The following is a 21,762-nucleotide window of genomic DNA, read 5'->3' on the forward strand; positions in this document are numbered from 1 at the left end:
TACTTTTATTCAATAAGAACCCATAAATTAATCAAAAGTGCAGTAAAGATTTATACAAAAAGTTTAATAATATTACATTTTATATCAAATAAACACAGCCTTGGTGAACCTAGAAGAGACTTTACGAACATTAATAAATCTTATCATCACCAAACTTTTAAACATCAGTTTGAAAAAAATATATATCTTGAATAAAGTTTATTTTTCTTAACCAACTGATAAATAGTTTTTGTTTTAAGCATAAAACTCACAAAATTTTGTTAGATTTATAGATAAACAAGAAAAACTTTATTTTCAAATGAGGTAGGAAATGAATTCAAGATATATTCTCTGAAAACATATAATGGCCGTTTTGCTTAAATTTAAATTAAAAATAAATTTAACAGGATAATTCACCCCAAAATGAAAATTCTGTTATCAATTACTCACCCAATTAAAATTTTTGGGTGAACTATTCCTTTAAGGATGCTTTTACTGGAAAACAATATGAAAGTACTGATTAGGAAAAGAATTTCTGCAATGTTTCTGAATTTTCCCAGTCATATACAGTAATGTCACACACATCACAGTCTTGCAAAAATAAATGAAAGCTACACTCCAATGGCCAATATCCCTTAGCGTCTGCCAGTAGTTCTGATTCATTAGCCAGTTTGTCATAGAATAGTTTCCTTCCAGCTGTAAATTTATGTATTGCTGCTAGCTTGTTTTGTGGCAGCATCTGTGTGAGTTATTTGTTTGCACTCCGTTTTTGGTCACAGCAAAAAGGCTGACTTGTGAAAATTAAAATGTTCCTCTTTTTTTTACCTTGTCACTGCAAATAATGTGACATGTTTGCAGAACTGGATGAATCACACTAGCATAAAATTATTGAATTAATTATCATCTATAAATTAATTTGCAGTTCTCACTAATGCTCAAAAAATTCATCACATAGCTTACACTCAAAAAAGCTGGTAACTTAATATGGAACGACACTAATAATTTAAACTGTGACAGCCCCTCAGAATTAATTCGAAAGCTATTAATAACTTAATTTATGATCTATCTATCCCAGCCATAATTGTTATTTGTTTACATGACGTATTGTAATAACCCTTGAGTCAATTAGCATAAGAATTGCTCTGGAGAGCCAGGTCTAGATGCTGATAGACCTCTGCGAGCATGTTTCATTCATTAGGAATCTTTCCAGAGTCTGGACCACATTGATCGGTGTTCTCATCACTTCGCCCTGAACATACTCTCCTCACCTACTCGTGCTGCAGCAGTGACGCAGTCTCAATACAACGCTGCTGTATTCCCCCCACGTCTCCCATCCAGATATCGATCAGAGGCCAATATGTTACTTTCATTTCCCCCTACGCGTGTTGCAGCCAGAGGAAATGCCTAATGTCATCAAAGCACTCCATTAACTTGGAAAGAGGAGGCGGCGTTGGAGAGACCCCATCCTGACAGATGGCTATCGACACGGGGCCCAAAGCCAAACCTTACGCTCATACCACCGATGCCATCGGCGCGCTTCTAATGAGACACCGGAGGAAAAGGGTGTGACGTCTTTCTGTTTTTAACACTAGCTAACTAGATTCTGTTTGGTTGTGAGTGTACTTAAAATAGTACAAGCTGTATGTGGACAACGAGTAGTTTTAAACTGATTTTCTGCTTTTGAAATGGCTATTCAGGTGGTCGAGCAACAGGTTGGCAATTTAGCGAGCACATTCGTGTCTAGTATCTGACCGACCTTATCTGACAAAACAACAAGTAGAAGTATAACTTGAGTACATAACACAAATTACATATGTAACATTTAATTGTCTTTTCTGACAGGCTTTGTTGTGAATAAAGTATATAATGTCTTCTTGTGATCACCTTTACCTGCCATACCATAGCAAGCATAATTCAGAAAACTAGCCTGTTCTCTAGTCTTACTAGGTTCACCCAAACATTTGCCATTCTTTAAATGTCTCATCACTACATGAGGATATTAAAAAGCATCTGGTTGAGCAAGGGATCATTTCCCCCTTTTCTGTTCCCATCAAGTATATTTGAACCTTTTATAGAGGTCTCAGTGTGTGTGTGTGTGTGTGTGTGTGTGTGTATGTGTGTGTGTGTGTGTGTGTGAGAAGAGCTTCTTGTTTTCCCATTGTGTTTGTTGGATTTCTTTCAGACAGATTTTGTAGCTTTAATCTTTGTTGTAAATCCGACCTTATCTCATCTGTGTGCTCAGAAAAGCTCCCAAAGTCAAGAAGATGAGGGCCTGGTACATCTGTGATTGGAAGTCTCCATCAGATGAACATCTCTGGCCCTGCTTAAACCTGGTATTAAGATTTGTCTCTGGTGATCTGATCACAAGATGGATCACCATTCTCCCATGATCACTTGTGATCAGAATTTGTGACTATATTAAAGCATTACTTTAAAAAAAACTTCATTTAGACCTGCATTTACATTTATATATGTGCATTTTGGCAGAAACACTGAAGCAAGCAACTTACCAAATGCATAATGCATCCAGTGCATTCCCTAGGAAGCAATCCCATGACCTTGGCATTGCATGCACCATGCTCTACGGTTTGAGCTGCAGTACTGTGATAAATACCGGTAGTAAGTTGGATGAACCCTAATCATTGGACAGTGGACCATAACGCTGATAATTGCCCAGATTTACTGTTCTTGACATTTTGTGAAAGTGGATTCAGTTTGGCCTTGTGTGCAAACGACTTGAATGTAAAAGGCCGTCTTTACAGGCATAGGGACTTACAAAGATGCATCTTGAGGGTACAGTGAGATAAATCTATGAGCATCAGTGCAAAAGAAAATGAGAAGACAGTCTATTTGGGAATAATAATGAAATGCAAAGCAAGAAGCAACCAAATGGGAAGAGTAAGGCGATTCATCAGATGTTGGCTGTCTCACATTTCATTACTGAGATGCCAGTCATTCCCTCTCTGCTAATGCACATACTGACAGCTGTAAGCTTTGGATACCCAAAGGGCAGAGTAAGCATTTTTCTTTTTTCTCAAAGAGAGAAGCTTGTGCTGAATAACATTAATAAATCACTCTCAGTCACCGACACCTGATACCTGCCACATAATATTTTGTCGACAGATGCAGAAAAGCCTGTTTTCCTCAATTAAACACAGAGGACATAGGTCACCAATTAGCAAACTAGCAGTCCAGATCCAGACCCATGATTGGTTCCAGTGGGCTAGGAATCATTTATCATAAATTAATATCATTAAAATTTAGCAGATTGTTTATTCACATGGATAAACAGCATGTGAAGTGGAATGTATGTTTAATGTCATGACAACTACACTGTTTAGAGACACTTTTAGTTATTTACTTTTGTTTGTTTAATTGACACACAAGCAGTCTAATTATTTTTTTTCTTGTCACTTTGCATTTGTTACTTTTCTAGTCTTACTAAATATACTTAGTAAAATTGTGAAAATTAATTTGAATAAAATGCAATTATTTATTTGCAATTTTTAAATGAACAAATAAGCAGTCTCTGAGACTATTTTTACTATTTAAAATTGATTATTTTTACTTTTAGAATGTATTATGTCTGTTAACCTGAAAATGCACACTAAATTTGAATGAAATTCATTGCTATAAAGTATATTGACTCTTGAAAGTTTAAGCTATTTTGAGACCTTTGATTGATCGGACCTTTAGACGCTAATTAGAAATTTAGACTCTAGGTGGAGTTACTGAATATCCCTGAGGCCTTATGAAAGATGCTGATCTTTGACATCTGTAGCAATGGGGAAGTTTTGGTTGTGAATAACACTCAGTTTTAAGCTTAATTGTAACTGCTCTGAATCCCAAAGTGTAATCAAACTCATTTTAAAAGATTATGCCCCTTTATGTGTGGACGCCATATTTGTTTTGACGCCTTAGTGAGTTTTATCACACACTTGTCTGTCCTTCACTGGCAGTTGGAATTGAAATGTCAAACCCCTGTGACCTTTCCCCAAGATCCCCTGTGTGGGTTTCTGACCCTTAAAGAGCAGCTTGGATCATTAGTATCCAGCTAAGCCCTCTGTAACATTTAGATTGCCCTGCACACCCAGTCAATCCCTTCTGAGTAAGCAATCATTTGAATCTGCAGGAAAACCTTGTTTTGAGTATTGGACTGTGCAGGTCTGAGAAGCACTTAACTAGATACATTTATCCTTAGGAACATGCAACATATATCATAGCTGTATCATAAAAGTTTCATGTGAAAACATTACTTCAAAGAGCACCATTTTAGTTTACCTCAGGCTTTCTCCAGTGGACTGTAATTTCTCATTTTTACGTGTTACTGATCTTTAGATCTCATCTTCATATATATATATATATATATATATATATATATATATATATATATATATATGACTAGTTCTCAGGGTACTGTACTGTAGTAGTAGCCTGACAGGCCAGACCCACATCAAGATGTTGGGTCTGGGAACACACCATTGGCGGGGCTCAATCCGAGGGGCGGGATAAACGGTTGTCTTTCAAATTCCCTCTGCACGCAATAGGATAGTGCTACAACCAACCAGGGGTGCGTTTCCCGAAAGCATCGTTAGCCAACTATGGTCGCAAGTTCCCTCGTTACCAATAGAGTTCAATGGACATTGCGATGAACTTGCGACCATAGTTGGCCAACGATGCTTTCGGGAAACGCACCCCAGAGCGTTTTCCCACCAGCTGAGCTAGTTGACAGATTAAACTTTTGCCGTATCTGGTCGGCAAAACTCCGAACACATCTTCCTTTTTTTAAGAATTCAGTGCCATTCTTTGTTCTTTTCTCAAAGAAAAGCTTAACTCCAAGTCTTCCAGAGTCGCGGCCAAAGTAGATTCGAAAGGCCGCTGTTCGCCAGCAGCAGCAGCCATCTTCTTATTTTCAAGTAGCAGGGAATTCATGCGGAACCGTCACAACTCTGCCATCATTATGTTAAGCCCACCCACCGACTCTATACACGATGTGATTGGCCTGACTAGAGTTTGGTTTTTCCAGCTCGCAAGCCAACGGAGAGTTGCTAGACGACACTGGCTGCAAAATAAAATTTGCTGCCACTAGGGTGCGTCTAGATGTCTAGGCTACTGTAGTAGACATTTATTTGATAAAAAAATTCAGTGTATAAACCGCAATATTGTGAAATCCCTCATAAATTATTCTAACATGCTAAATTGGTGCTAAAGAAACATTTCTTAATATTATCAATGTTAAAAAACAGTTGTGCTGCTTAATATAAACTAAAGCAATTTGCTGACAAAATTAACACTGTTTAAAACTCCTGGACTAAAGCACCAAAGAAGACTCAGACCAGTTAAATAATCCAGATTTTACCTAGACAATTTTTTTCCTAGGTAATTTCTAGCTAATCTCAATGGAGAAACTCAGTAGAGCTGTGTGAAATGATATGGTGGAGGTATAGACATGTGGAAGGTGATTTTTAAAACCGTACTTTTGTACTCAACAGGAGTATCAAGAAAAACTCTCAAGGAATACCGGTGTCTTGTGTTGTTTTTGACTAGTCCTCCATCTCATGCTGCTTATAAAAGACTCATCTTTCAGTGTTTCCAGCGGATATTATAGAAAGCAGTCTATTGAAATATTTATTGTCACAGCTGACCTCACTTGAACAGATCCCATGTTCAAAGAGATTCTTTCCTCGCATTATTCTGACATGCATCGTCACTCCTAACATTCCACACGGAATTGTCTGTTCGCTCTTTATTCTTTTCATTAGGAATGAGAGGTATTCTCTTTAAAGAGACAATGAGAAATAGGACTGCATGTAATATTTAAACCCTGTGTGTGTGTGTGTGTGTGTGTGTGTGTGTGTGTGAGAGAGAGAGAGAGAGAGAGAGAGAGAGAGAGAGAGAGAGAGAGAGAGAGAGAGAAAAATCAAGTGCTGAATTGTCCACATAGATTCCAGCCTACCAAACCCACTTGAATGATAGTAATACTATATCATTATTGCATATTCGCCACAAGGCAGTTGTTGTAAGAAATTCAATTTGCTTAAACTCATGAAGACAACTATTTATCAGATATTATTATGATTCACCCAGGCCCAGAGTATTGCATAGCGCCATTGAAGTGGATATCTCCAAACTGCTTACAAAGCTTTTCTTCCACACCAGTTATGAATAGAACTGCAATGGCCTTCTGCAGCGAAGTGGCTCTTTGAATCATCGCCCGCAGCATTGTCTTTTGACAGCCATTGTCATTCAAATGGTTTGTGCACTTCATTTAGTGATACTTTGTCACCTTTGATAGTGAGCTTTCAGTTCATTTTCATGATAATACTTCTCTAATACACTTTATTTGACTGATCCATCATCACCTACACAAAAGAATAGAAGTGAGTAATGAGTTTCCAGGACTTTCGCACTGGTGTGTGTCTGGTACTATATAGGCGGAGGATGGACTGAAGGCAGGGTGAATATCTAAGCTGATATCTAAGAGGTGGGATTGAGTCCCCCTTCATACCAGGAGATTTTTTTCTTTTAAAACACCTTTAGAATACATTTCCTGGCATCTGGAGCCATACATTTTGTGTTACGCATTCAGCAATCAATGTATGCTTCAGTGCTTCTTATACCAGTAGCTATGCCATATTGATATTATTAAAGCTCCTCGAGAGAAAAATGCTACACTTGAACCTCCCATCATACACATAATCAAACTTTGGAGATAATAGTGCCTTTTTAAGTTCAAGGGATATGTCAGTGCAAGCTAGTTTTCATTGATTTAAATGTGGATTTGGAAGTAGTTTAAAAAGAAAAACTTAATGTTTAGTTTGGGTATGATTACTAGATCATCACCAAATCGGTTTTAAGACCATTTTAGTGACTTATTAGTCAGTTGATATTAGATCATTTAAATGTGTGCATGCTCATTTCTGTCTGTCTTAACATTTACATTACCTTTAGATTCCATTTCCTTGAAGTTAATCTTCTCACTCCTGATGATGACTAAATTAACTTTATTTAGTGGATTTTTATTAATTTATTTGATTTTATTTATTTTTTAAATGGCATGGAATTTTAATTTTGGCCTTAACATCTCCATAATTATCGACTTTTTCCTGTTTTTTTTTTTTAACCAGATAAAAAAATAAGTATTATTATTCTTTTTAAATGGTATGGAATTTTGGCCATAACATCTTAATAATTAAGTCATTAATAAGTCATAAGAGAGTTTTGAAATCTCTTATTTAAAATTGGCGTAGAAAGTAATTTTGGAAATATAGATATTTTCTGTTAAGAGGCATGTAGCAAACGCTAAAGGATGAAGCTGTGTTATCCTGCAGCAGTAACTGGATGTGGTAAATGTTTTGAGTTGGTTAATTCAATCTACAGTTCCATATGCAAGTCTATGTGACTAGAATCTGTATATAAAGCGATTCAGATATACAGTAAATTAACAGCCTCTAATTTGCAGTAATGTTCCTCTGCTTATCGCTTTTGGGATTCTTCCCACCGCCAGCTTTCCCTTTCTGTGCCTGTTTCATGCTGCTTAATTGCTGACCTTTGTATTCCATCTGCCCCTTGTGTGCATCGCATCATGGTGCTGTTTAATGATCTGAGAACAGACATTGGCCTTTCACGCTGATCCAGGACTGATTCCCTACCCGAATCCTAATCTCAGCTGTCGTTAAAGAAACTGGCAAATCCTGTTTCATCCCTGCTGACAGCACTTGCATGAATTTCCGTTAGTGTTCTCATTTATTGTAAAGACAGTTATTTAGCTGGCACATTAACATTTTAAACACTAGACAGTTATTGCAGGGTTTTTCCAGCATTGAAAATATTTTGCCGGCCAGCAAAATCAATCTTTGTCCTGCCAAAGATTAAATTGATCATTTAATGTGACGATATCTGTCGTTCTGCAGTAACAGTACCCGCTTATAGACAGCTGCTTTAAGAAGAGCGTCAAAGGTTTCTATTTACAACATGTTTTAGCAGCGTTGAGCTTTTTAGCCAATCACAGACATATCTGTTGAGCGCTTGAATGCAATGTCTAATCAGATGTGTTTAAATTAGTGAGAATCCGTTTAACACTGCAAAAACTGTATTTTTGTTCTGCACGCTTGTGAATCCTTTCATTATAACCAACAAAGTATAAACACGATGTCAATAGGCGCATTTCCATTACAGATTAGCACAAAACGTTTGCGATTTTTTTCTAAATATCGATTAAAAAACTATTGCAAAATGACTCCGTTTCCATTAACCGATGTTATGCGATTTAAACGTCATTTTTTTCCTCTCGCGATAAGTCATTCCAAAAACCATGGCAACGGACGTTGGTAGGTTTATATATATCACAGCCATGTACCGCACTAGACATTATTATTATTAATGGAAGTAAACGTAGGCGTGTTATCCAAGCATTAATGGCAAGGAAAGATCCTGTGAGCGGCACATATGAGGTGTTTCTGGGTTTTTCTCACTCATTTCTGCTTCGAGGTCTTGATTGTGGCATTTATTTGAGGTTTAGAATCCAGTATTTCTGTCATTCTTTTGTCTTTTATGAATTTAATAAAGAACTCTGTCTCGTATTCAGTCCAAACACACCGCGCCTTCTAAAGTCAGGTGACTGTAAATGCGCAAAAACTGTTTCCATTGCAGTTTTGCGAAATATTCCTTTTTCGAATTTCCTGAAAAACCTCCTCATGCGAGCGTAAAAACGTTTTTGCGATAAATGGGAGTTTTTGCGAAATTGACGTGTTTCCATTGGGCGTATTTTCAATTCGCAATTTCAATTTGCGCAATTTGAAGGGTAATGGAAATGCGGCTAATGAGAGATTTATTGCAGCTTCTTTGATTATAATGGGAGTTTTTGCAAGAGTGCAGCTTTGTGTACCTCTTTTGTGATTGACAGCTTTAATGATTATAATGGCAGCGATCTTTGCTCACTCACTGTATAAAATATTTTCATGCTGCTAACTACACATTGCAAAGTTTCTGGATCGACAACCGTAATTAAATGTGCAATTGAATCTGATTGACAGTGATAACCATTAGCAAAGTACGGAACAAAACAATCTGATACTTTCAAATGTCAAATGATCTGTGCATTAAGTCTTGGAGTGTAAATGCAAAATAATAGAACTGACACTTTTCCTTGTTCCTTGTGTTACTTTGTTGTTCGTTTTATTACTAACTTTTCAAATCAGTCACCCAGTGTCTTTTTTACATATAAATTTACTGATTTAGTATTTTAACCCAGGAAAAACCCTGTATTGTTAGCTGGTTCACTAGTAAAACTTTGCTTGTGAAGTACAGTCTTTCTGTATGTACAATTCACGGGTGTTACTGATTCCCTCTGCAGCATTTTATCCGTCTGTGGCGGAAGTGGCAGGTCTCTGATGAGGCGAAGAGTGTCTATGGAAAGCCTCTGCTCTGGGCAGTGGATTGCTGCGGAGCTGACAGTAACCACACACACGAAGTGACAGTCAATCACACAGCCCTTGAAGCATCGTCTCGGGCTTAATGTGCAGTGAATGCAGTGCCTATTGATTTCCTCCGTTGTCCATGACTATAAATACAGATTAATAAACAACATTTTTCCAGCCGCTGGCAACATCCTGTCCATGGGGACAGAACTCAGACTGAATTTCTGAGGGTTGAGAGAGATGATGGAGACAGGGCTTGAGATTTTGATCACTTGCACCTATCAGGACTCTGAACACGAGCCCAAAGGGTCTCATCTCGTATTAATGGTGTGAATGGTATCCTATCTCAGTCATAAACCAGACAGAAAGTACAGTAGACTGATGTAGAAGTAGACTTTCTATAAAATGTTTTGCAGTCAGAGTACTAGGTAAAATATATATGCGTATATACACAATAAAATCCTGGGCAATAAAATTGGGCCAAGCCAAAAATGGCAAAATATATAGGTCCAGATTTACTAAAAGATTGCTCCAACGCAAACCCTCTTTTGGCGTTAAAAAACTACTGGTAGGATTTACTAAAGACACGCAGTGAAAAATTTGCGCTGAAAAAGCATGGACCCAGTTATTTTTGCGCCCAGTTATATTCCCACATTTTAACCCAGTTATATATTATTATTAAATATTTTGAAAGAGTTTCCCTTTCAAATGCAAAATTTATGAGAGGAGAGTATTTAAAAGAATCATGTAAGGTGATTTACTAAGGTTTGCGCTAGTCAATTTACTGGTATTTGCACCATTATTTAACGCCCAAAAAAGCATGTCTTAAACCAGAAGCTAATTTGCGCTGCTCTTGGTTGATTGCGTTGGCCATTATGGAAATGATCCGGCTGCATCTGTGTTCTTTAATTTACGTGTCGTCAGTAGATCACGCTCAAAACTTTCCAGTCCCATCTGCACTTTTTTGGAATTGCGCTCTCACGCTAATTTGCATTGTTTAGTAAATCTGGCCCTTAGTGGTCTTAACCATTTTAAACACAAATCACTGGTCAGGAAGTTAGCAAGAATTGCACAAATACTGTTTGCAGATAGCTTTTTATTGGAAGAATAGTCTGTGTTGTTCCACTCAATGTTAATGGCTTCAAACAGTTCATGAGTTGTTGAAAAATGTCTCCCAGTTCGCTTGAGTTTAGTGTGAGACCAAATATTCTGTAGGGTTCAAATCTGGACTCTGACCAGGCCAAAACATGAGCCTGATGGACTTGTTCTCAAGCTTCTTCTTGGTTGTCTTTGTAATTTGGGCAGGAGCATTGTCTTATTGAAAAATAGTATCTGCTCATTCCCCTTTAGATAACAACTTTTCATATGGAGAAGCAAGCCATTCTGCTATATTTTTATGTTCTGCAAAGCATTAAATGATTTTTCACAGTGAAGTAGCTCACCAGTAGCAGCAGCTAAAAAGGCTCCCCACACAATGATACCTCTTCCTCCATGCTTCACTCTGGTAGAGATGCATTTTTATATTTTTCACCAGTTTTTCGAAGACACCGCTCTGGAGCATCATCATGCAACTCGTGGTTCCATCACTTCACACAGAACTTCCCATATTCAGCAGTGTATTTTTATTTTATTTCTTAAACTTTTTTTATGTTTTAAATATATTTGTGTGTGTCTCACTTGTAGCCCAGGTAGAGCTGTTGGGTTTAAATCAGTACTTGCATGGTCACACTACTTTAGTAGTAGCCTCTCTGGACATTTTGTTCAAATAGATTGACTTTTTTTTCTTGCAGTTTTCAGCTTGAAATTACATTTTCACACTTTGTTTCTCCAAGGATTAGTTTATCATGCACAGGTGAAGCTTATTCGCACAATAAAATTAGATTTGTAATATTAACTCTAAATTTACTCTTAGTAAAATTAATTTGTTTCTGTTCCCTGAATCTGGCCTTAAGGATTTCACTGTTGCAGACCAAACATAAAGACCATCTAAAATGGTAGCATGAAGGATTTTCAAGCTTCTGAACCCACATAATATCCTTCTGTACTCCATCAATGCCAAAAAACAAAACTCTCTCCATTGGAGGGCCCAACTTTCAGGCTGCCTTGAGCTTTTCTCCTTCCACAAGTTTTTCCAACCCTTCTCTCTTTTACCACAATTCACAGAGAAGATTGTTTCGATTCATCAATGCCATCTGCAGCATAGCCGTGCTAATGATACCCAGTAACTGCTGGGGAATGCAGTGAGAAAAGCTTTTTTTGTACTGTTAGCGCTCCTTCGCTCTGCATTTGGATGAGGTTCATGTTTGTGCCTGAGAGACATGAGGTAGGAGTGTCCTTTGAGTACAGAACTATGGTAAAGGTTCATTCATATCTTTTAATGAGACTTTTTAAATTTTCTTTTTAAAATTTTAATTTTTTTAATTTTCTCTTTTAATTTTCCCTAGGCTTAAGGATCTACATTACGCCTCTGGTCATGATTTCTAAATATAAAAAAACAACAAAACAAAACAAAAAAAACAAATGTGATGAATTTTCAATATGGTTAATAGACAATTTCAGTCAATTTCAGCCTCTTAGTTTAAAATCAACAAACGCAGGCAGAAATGCAAAACTCAAAATGTTTTTATTTATTTATGTGGAAAACATGGTCTTCAGCATTTACAAATCAGAAACCACATTGGCACTAATGCACATTTAATTGGCTTTCTCCAAATTAAATGTTCATAAGTGCCATGTGTGGATATGCTATAGTGAATACTTAATGTAGTAAGAAGGATAAAAATAATTGCAAGTTTTTTGCTTTCAATAAATGTTTATCTGGGATTTAAGCCATTAACCAATCTACAGTATTTGCATATCCAGCACATTTTGCTACAAAATAAAGCAGAAGATTTTTAAATTGGAATGATGTTTTGTTTGTTTTTAAAGGCGGAATGCATAGACTTAAATAGGTGCAGGTATTTCCATTTGAGCATCTATACATTTCTTACATAATAAAGCATGTAGACCCACTTATGCAAGAATTATTCTTATATTTATTCTTTTATTATGACTTTTCTCATGGTCCTTTTTTTCTCTTCCTTCTATTTAGTGATGATTAATAATGCAGTGTGTTTTCTCGTTAACTAGCGGCTTTAACAGAAGAGCAAAGACTGTCACGTCCGTAATAGAATACAGAGGGAGTTTAGCACCAGCAAACAACTAAATAAAGGGATAATTGCAGCTTTAGTTTTATCAAATACTTAGGCAATACAATTAATACAATTAATCTTGCTCACAATTGGTGCAATGGTGCACAAAACAGACTGTGGCATCATCAGGCGCAAGCCCCTCCCACTGCACAGAGGTATTTTAAGACAGGTCAGCATGTCACTGGTCAAGATATCTTGAGTGATATGTTGTGTTGACAGGTATTGCATTAATAAGGAAGTGCAGGGGTGCCTAGAGACACACTGATTGACAATATGCTGCTTCCAAGTCTGGCCAGGTTGACCTCTTGCCCACCTAGGAAAAATCAACCTCTCTGTATTGTGTATGTGTGGGTTTTGGCTGTCGCCAGAAAGACAGAGGTGAGCAGCCAGGGGCCAGGCTATTTGTCAGCAGTATTCATAGCAATGCTCCCAGGAGACTGTGCATTTGTCTATAATTGTGTTTTAGTTGCAGATTAATATTGAAGGAGGGACCCAAGCCATATCTAGGAACCAGAATATAATTCCTGCTAAAAAATAAAAATAAATGCTGAAACCAGCCTAAAATGGTTTCTCCGCCTGGCCAAGCAGGTATTTAACTGGTTTAGCTGGGCAACTAGATGAAAAGTACCCAAAATCTGAGTGAAACAAGCCAACAGACCAGCATGATTAGGCTAAGATCAGAAAACCAGCTTAGACTTAGATGCTTAAACCATCGTAAGCTGGTCTTTCAACATGGCCAATCATGAATTTACTTGGTTTATCTGGGCAACTAACTAAAAAGTACCCTGAACCCATCTAAAACCAGCCAACAGACCAGTCTGATCAGACTTAAACCAGAAAACCAGCTTAGACTGGTTTAATATGTTTTATTTTTGCTTAAACCAGCCTAATATGGTCTTTCAACACGACCAAGCATGTATTTAACTGGTTTAAATGGGCAACTAGCTATAAAACCAGCTTAGACTGGTTTAAGAAGCTTTTTTCAGTAGGGATAGAGAGTTGTAGGCTTTTCTGACTTGGGTCAGTAAGCAACCACCCATACAACTCTTGCTACTGCCTAGTAACCAATCAGAACAACCTAGCAACCACATAGCAAAGCCCTCCAGACATATTTTCCTCCAAAACAGTCTTTAAGTTCATGTATTCACTCCTGCACAGCTATTTTTGTCAGCAGACTCCTATTGCATCTCTTCATTATTTTCATAACCTTTGACCTTTTGATAAAAGCTTTATATCTAGTACGGAGGAGGCCAGCGTAGTGCTGCACAGGGTCGTCTGACCACTCCAAACTGTATTACTTCATTTTAGTTGATATGTTTGTTATGTTTGTCTGCCTTTGTGGCACTAATGTGATAGGAAAGGGCAGAAAAATAGTTTTTAGCCTAATGATCCTGTATCCAAACAGAATTATAGCTCGGGTAAGCAGTCTTGATATTTAGAAATGTCTGGAGTGTGTGAAAGTTTAATGATAATGACTCTCTAAATTGTCCAAAGGCAACACGAGGTGGTGTAAAAGGGAAAAATGAACCCTATAAAGCTTCTTTCTAAATAGTCCTTTTATTTGCTCTTTGCGACAGAAATATTTCAGAAATGAACTATCTCAGCAGGGTTGCGTGCAAAGAGCCTTCAATAGCTCCATTAAAAATCTCTCAAATGAGTCAGTCCTGAGAGGTTTAGCAAGTGGAATCTGAGGGAAGATGGAAATAGGAAAGACTTTAATCAGGGTGGATACCGTAATGTTAATGAGAGTCTTATTCTTGTACACCTTGAAACACTGTTAGTAGTCATTGCAAAATATTTTATTTTTATTTGTCTTTTAATATTTATATTCTTGTATTTATTTTTATTTTTAGTAAGTTTTTATATAGTTTTTCAGTTACGTTTGTTTTTTTGTTTTTTTACTACACATAGCTTGTAAAAATTAGACATGACCTAAAATCGAAAGACAGTACAACCTATTGATTGGACTGTACTTGTATCCCGCACAGCCTCAGTTTTCATTCACATCAAGTGAAATATGGTGTCTACCCAGTGACTAAGGTCCATTAAACACATTTGTATAGATGGTTTTCACTTCTGCCAAAGGATGTGATCAAAGGTTAATGCGAAAGAGAAATATCTTTGATTATCAGTGCAACCTGTTAAACAAACCATAGGGTTGTTGTTGTTTTTTAAGAAAGGTTTGACAGCTTCTATATCCTGGGACCTTTTCATTGTTATGAGTAATTTCTTAAACTTTCAGTGAGAAGATCTGTTATGTTACTCAAGTTGGTCAAACAGAGTGTAATTTAACCAGATCACAGTTCCATAAGGTGCTTCAGTCAATACAGAGATATTTTATACTAAGAGCATTAGGTTAGGGGTCAGTAAACCTCTCAGTGCACCATTGCCCAGTTTTGTCTTTACTTTCTACTGAAACAGATAGCTATTATGGTAATGATTGTTCATTTTCTCCATTTATTAAACTGCCTCAGTGCACCAAAAGATTAAGCCTTGAATAATGTGCTGCACTTTACAACTTCATACAAAAACTTATGCACAAATACCTTGCACAAGTAAATGACTGGCTATTTCAATGTCCTCAATATGCATTAAATGGTTCATTTGGCTTTGTCATGCCATTAGTAACCCAGCAGAGCACAGATTTGTGAAGAGCCCTCTTAGATACAGAACATTTTCGGTCCATAACGAAAGCTTTCAATCAATACCTTGTTACCAAGAAGCATCTGTAGAACTGGGCAGACATAAAAAGCAGAAATGTCATTCATCCATTGACCCACGACTGAAAATGGACCCCTCTTGGCTTCGGGGTTCCCACGCTTTTTAAACAAACTTTTCTAGTTGTTCCATGTCATTCCAGTCTATTTTTAAAAAGTAATCTTTAGAGAGTGTAATCACAATGAATATTTTCAAATTAGTTTCCTAATTCCTGATATTTTTCCATGACCGTGCACCTATATCTCAGGGTTCCTCAACAGTCGGTCTAGGGGGTCCATGGCATTACTGTAAGGGGTCCGCCAATTTTTGTTTGATCCCAAACAATGTTTTGTCAAAAAAAAAAGGGGGTTTAATTAAAGATTATTATGATAATAGACCTTGATTTAACCGATTGTTTTCCCCCACAAACGTTTGAATTTTTACAATAATAATTTTTAAAATAATAATACATTTAATAATAATAATAATTACAAAATTGGAGTTAATCAAATGTGATGCTGCTGTTAATCGGGAAAGGTCCACGAGCCGGGACTCGAACTCGGGTCGCCCGAAGCACAACGGCGCTACATGTCGGAGCACTTACCCACGAGACTATCGGCGCCGACTAGAATGCAAGTTTTATACAATATATAACGGGGGTCTCCTAATACACTGGGGGTCCTTGGGCTGAAAAAGTTTGAAGACCCCTGCTTTAGCTAGTAAAGTGCACTGTAGGATGAGGACCAGCATTTAGAAAGGATGGGGAAAAAAAGGAATTTGCAGTGTAACATGTCTGAGAACAGAATAAGTCACATTAGGGGCTTTGTAAGTGTAAGCAGGTAACAGGAGCAGATACAGAGACACAGAGAAAAGGGCACTTGAAGACACTTCAATTAGCAGCATCAGTTCAGGTGTGCAGCCGGCTGTGAAGTCTGAGTCACGAGAGGGAGGGGAAGAAAGAACAGGCAGTGCTGAGATGGTATCTGTTAAAGGGAATGGCAAAGAATGAATGCTGTCTGACATAATGATGTGGAAAATGACAAGCACCATTTCATATCTCCTGTCAAAGCCTGTGGTAATTGACACACAATGCACACAATTCCTCACGGAAGTGACATACCGGCACTCTCCATGTCGGCGTCAGGTGGTGTAAGGTGTGTGATATGACAAAGGAGCCATTTATTTATGATGCCCATGATATAGTCTGTTGAAAAATCGGTACGCCGCCCTTGTTCCTTCCACACAGGTACACCGAAATCCCTTGTGGCTTCTGAGAACCTTACGATGTTACCGTGCGGGGGAAGATGATTGATGGTGGTTGAAAATCTCAGCACTCTCTCGTCCTCATCAAACGAACATTGTTAGCTTTTTTTCCTCTTCCTTTTCAGATCCAAGGGAAAATCGTGATTTGGTGTGTTGTTCGTTGCACTGTACATGAAATTGCTACCTGTCACTTTCAATGCACATTGATTACGGCTACGGCGTGGGCCGCGGATGGAGGATGATTATTTGTCTTTAAAAGCCATTCAGTGGATGTGGCACTTCTGCGTGGTGCGTGTCACTGTTTCAGAGTTAATTACAGATGAGCAGTAATAGCTGCGAGATGCTCGGTGACTCACGAGCCGGAGTCGCTCCGACACACTCCGCACGCCTTTGTTGTAGGAGGCCTGCACTTTGCCGCCCTCGACCACATACGAAGACAAAAATGTCAAACCTCTCGGTTAGCTCGAACCTGAACAAGCTCAAATTTTTTCTCTTTCTGTCTTGCAGAGCCTTCGGTCCACCACCGGCAGAAGGCACTGGTTTCTGATCTCACTTTCCAGACAGGCATGTCGAGCTTGATGGACTTCAGCACTCCAGATTCTTCACTTGACAAGGGTAAGATGACCAAATATGCATAGGCACAATATTGTGATCATGCCTAGTAGTAATTTTCCACAGGCTGTGAACATGCGGAGCTCGGGTAATTCATCACAATGCTGAATGGCAATAAAACAAAACCATTGTCCTGTGGATTTTCAGCCTCTCCCCGCTCATGTGTTTGCGAGGAGCAAAGCGTATGCGACTAAAGAAACGCACTTCTACAAATTGCGAGAGAGTCATCTTGTAAGAAAACAAAAAAGCTTTGTCTGATTCGTATAATGTCACCCGCTGTGGGGAGGCGTCATTATGAAGTGTATTGATTAAACTGGAAATTGAACAGAATCTCTAAGTCTTATTCTAGACATCCCATTTTCCACACATAATGACGCCTGTTACTCTCTATTGCCTTTCCTCCGGAGTGCTGTCCTCCTAAATCATAATCTTTATGTCTTTATCAAAGCCAGCATCACAAAGAAGCCAAACTACCCTCTTAGGATGATAGAGGGTCTTCATTTTAACCAGTAGCAGGAATAATTTTCGACTTCACTCGGGCTGATGGCAAACTCTGAATGCTAATATATTGCAAGCACCCGCAGCATGGGTTCGTATGTGCTTTATACTAGTAATATACATACTAATTTGTATTAGTATGTACAGTCTATTCTGTTTTATTTTATTCTGTTCTTTTATGGACATTTCTTTTATTCTCTTTGTTATTCTGTTTGTTCTGCTATGTTCATTTGAGTTTTGTTCATTTCTGTTCTTTTTTTTATTTTGTTTTGCTGTTCATTTCTGTTCTGTTCATTTCTGTTTATATTAATAAATAGATAACTGACTGATAACATTGCCGGCTGCTTAGCTGTTTTTATGTATGTTTAATTACAGTATTATGTTTATATTGGCATTAAATCTGGTCATATACAGTACCAACAATGCCATGGCATATATCAAAGTATCATGGTATTTTCTAATGATAACCATAAGTATAGCCAATGCTATACCATGGGACTGTCACAGGTTTTTGGTAAGAGCTGTTCCATTCTATCTTATTCTTTCTCTTTCTCTTTTCTCTTCGGATTTTTTTCTGTTTTCTGTTTCTATTCTTTTCCCTTGTGTTGCTCGTTTCACCCTGTGTGAAAAGCATTATTGATGTTGTGCTTGCTGTCAGTACTTCATTACTCCCAGCCGAGCCTTAAATTGTTTTGAAAGATAACGCTCGGTCTGCCAGGCAACTGTATCTATGCAGTTGAGAAATAAAAGGAAGCAGGCAGCCATATTAGAGCTCCTTTAATGTACTAAATTCATTACATTCAGCCTCGTGTGCTCATACAAACTCACTTATGTGCAACACAACAACTTGAGAGAAAGACTCTCAAGGCTTTCCCTGATGGACACACGTACATTTAATCAACACGCAACAAACTTGGGCACATCCTGTGTTATATATTAAGGCAGTCACTCATTCATTACACAAACAGCATATGCTTTATAGTATCACATTGAGTTGTTTTTGTGTAAAAATTGGTAATTCTTTCCCCAGCAGGCACTCTGAACTCAGCACCAGCATTCTGGTCTTTAAGAGAGAGTGATAAAAGGAGAGATGAGTCAGTGTTAAGACCCTAAGAGTCCTTGAGTCCTCTTGCCCGGCTGTGTGTGAGACTGCCACTCAGCTGTAGGTTGAAGCCTGTGCACTGTGACAGAGAGTGGGCCCTATCTGCCGGTGACTCCATTAGCTCTATGAGAGAGGGGACACTCATCCAGACCTTTATCTGACAATACGTCCCACAAGTCCCTGCATGAAGTCCGCTGCAAGGAATTATGGGATGTGGATGGAAAAAGATCATGGATTGCGGAAACGGTGTGGGGTGTCAGCTTCACAAACAGTGGTTTTAGCTACACGGTATTGCTATTTCTGTGTTGCAAACATCCAATAATAACACAAGTACAGGGATCAAAATTTATAGTCTGGATATAAACACTGATGTTGCGGCAGCGATCAAAATTATAAGGTGTGATATCACACTGATTGTTGACAAGTTTTTAAGAGATATTTTAACAAAAAGGAAAATTCTACCATCCCTTAGTCTCCCTCATGTTGTTCCAAATTCTTTTCAAATCTTGCTGTTTTTTCCATGAAAGGAGAACTAAAGCAGAATGTCCTGCACGCTCTTTCCTATACAATAAAAGTGAACAGCTCTGTAAATGACTAAAAAGCACCAAAAAAGGATCTGAAAAGTATTTAATTTAATTTAATTTGAATTTTCAGCTAATTTTGAATAAAACTTTAGCTGTCCTAATCCAAGACATTTCCTGGATTTTTTGGGGGGTTTTTTATGTAAAAAAAAAAGTGAGCATCATAAAAGGATCAAAAAGTAGTTTTTGATTTTTGGTGCCCAATAGATTTAGTCCCCATTCACTTTCATTGAATGACAAAGAGCAGCATTCATGCTGCTAATCTTCTCTTTTTGTGTTCCGTGTAAATATAAAATTCTAGTGAACTAGTAAATGATGACAGAATTTAAATTTTTTGGTGAACTGTTCCTTTGACATTAGAGAACAGAGAGCAGTCTATCTGTGTCTTGTTTCCACCATTAGATGGAGCTGCAGGGCCGCTGAAGAGAGACTCACCTGCCCTCTCACCTGATCAGAAAAGCTATTTGTCTCCTCCCCCTGTCCTATGAATGCGCCTGTTCATACAAGGCTGGGAAAAGCAGTGTCATTCCCTTTCTGAACTCTCTGCACCTTTTAGGCTGAGAGGAGTGTGTGTGTGTGTGTGTGTGTGAGTATAGGAAGAGTGTAGAGGGGGTGGGGAACTTCAGAAAACGCCCTAGAGAAACTCCCAGAACTGGTATACGGGCTCACAGAGGAAGGCGGCTCAAACTTGTTTATACTCACTCGGGAACCCCTCCCTAGTAACCTGTCAGGGAGGAGAGCGCGGACTGTGGTTGGAGTGAACAGTGTACCTGTGTGTGTGTGGGAGGTTTAGTTGAGTTTTCTTGCTATGAGAAAAAGCACCGGCGCTGAAAGTGGAGCCTGCCGGAGCCGGCACTGCGGGAGTTATGAGATCTGAAAGAGAGGAGGGCAGACCAGGTGAGTGTTTGCGTGTGTACGAGAGCTCAAGATGGAAACTACAGCAGTTACGCACCTCTGAATCATATAACCAGCTGACCAGGCATGTAAATCTGTATGTGTTACGATGCACAGGGGCTTGTCACGTGTGTCAGCAAGTGTTTGGACACATGTAGGATAATGGATGACCTGTAACAGTGATTCCCAACCAGGAGGTTCTTTGGAAAGATTTTGCTTTGTTCTAGCTACTGTATAAGATGAAAACTGTGACTTAAAATACTAATATTATGGCTGCTAGAAGGTTAAAAGACTTACTCATATTAAATCTCATGATTTAAGTGAACACATTCAGTTCCTTTTTGAAGAAATATAGTAGGTTATAATAGAAATCTAAAAAGAGAATATTTCAGGTTTTGTGTCATTATGGACTTACTGATGGGGAACATAATTCAAAAAAAGTGACCTATATCCCATACTGCCGATTTAACCTTTTCTACTTTGATAGATGACCACCTTTTGGACTATTTGATGAGTCAAGGACATACAAACAAAGCATGTGGTTGTCTTTAATTTCATGTAATCTTGAGTAATACTATGATTTACCATGTGTGACGTGTAGCTCTTACCCAGCAATCAGCTGTAATTACGTTAGTGACACATATGTTGTTTGTGAGAGCATATGAGATTGCGATCATAAAGTAGCATCATTCTCTCTGTTTATGTGGGAATATATGTGCAACGCATCCCTTAATCAGACGCATAATCTGTCACAATAATCTGCTTTGAATGTATGAAAATTATCAGAGTGATCGTGTGAAATGTTTCCGTGATATGTTGTAAAAATGGCGAAATTAAAAGAAAAACATTTCATTATCTTTTTTTTATTATCTTTTTTTTATTAACTTTTATTTTCAAAGTGGAAACATTTTATGGCCATTTCCCAAGCTAATCTCTGGTTTCAGTCCGTTGTGACATTTTAAAATCTTTACAATCCTCTCTCATTGGTTTACTCACAAAACCATTAAAGCTGATCTGGAATCAGCCACTGTTTGTACGTCTATAGTGGATAGTAATAATACCCGTGTCTTCTCCACACCCTGCTAAATCAACACTGTGAGACTGATCTTTACACTCCTTATTCAAAGTCTAACAACAGACCCAGCAGGAACTTATGGATCATATTTAGGCACTTGGATAGCTGCCATCGGCAAAACAGGAGGAATGCAAACCATGCGTATGGTTGCTTACACAACATTACACTGCATCATAGCGCACATAGTTTGAATTCACGCTCATGAAGATAATTATATAGGTGATTAATGTGTGAGGTGTCTTATGAAGTCAGGTTTCATCAAAAGCTGCTCAGTGAATGTGCTTTTGAATGCTTGTTTTATTATCTGATTCATTGGAATCTAAGTGTTTGATCTTGATGGTATGACAGTGCAGCTTGTGCCTTTGAAAGTCTTTACAGTAGGGTAGTATTGTTTTTGACTGAATGATTGAATTTTGTTATTTCGTTCTTCCTTAACCTCGCCTCAGGACGA

General features: G+C 38.0%; 1 protein-coding gene across 6 annotated transcripts in view; it reads left to right on the forward strand.

Annotated features, from left to right (window-relative positions):
* kaznb (kazrin, periplakin interacting protein b) overlaps positions 1-21,762 on the forward strand; it is a 144,294-nt gene that overhangs the window by 93,102 nt on the left and 29,430 nt on the right. For 4 of the 6 annotated variants that reach the window (XR_014604363.1, XM_084101657.1, XM_084101660.1 and 1 more), the window contains one exon: positions 17,057-17,164. Coding sequence is in view for 5 of the 6 variants with exons in the window: in XM_084101657.1 (XP_083957783.1) it covers positions 17,057-17,164 (108 nt within the window). In the remaining variant the exon portion in view is untranslated. Of the gene's footprint in view, positions 1-17,056; positions 17,165-19,842; positions 20,240-21,762 lie in introns of those variants that run through there. The other 2 variants (XM_084101661.1, XM_084101659.1) reach the window with 2 other exon arrangements.

This window comes from Abramis brama (assembly GCF_963993115.1).
Source record: "Abramis brama genome assembly, chromosome: 23".
NCBI classification, from domain to species: domain Eukaryota; kingdom Metazoa; phylum Chordata; class Actinopteri; order Cypriniformes; family Leuciscidae; genus Abramis; species Abramis brama.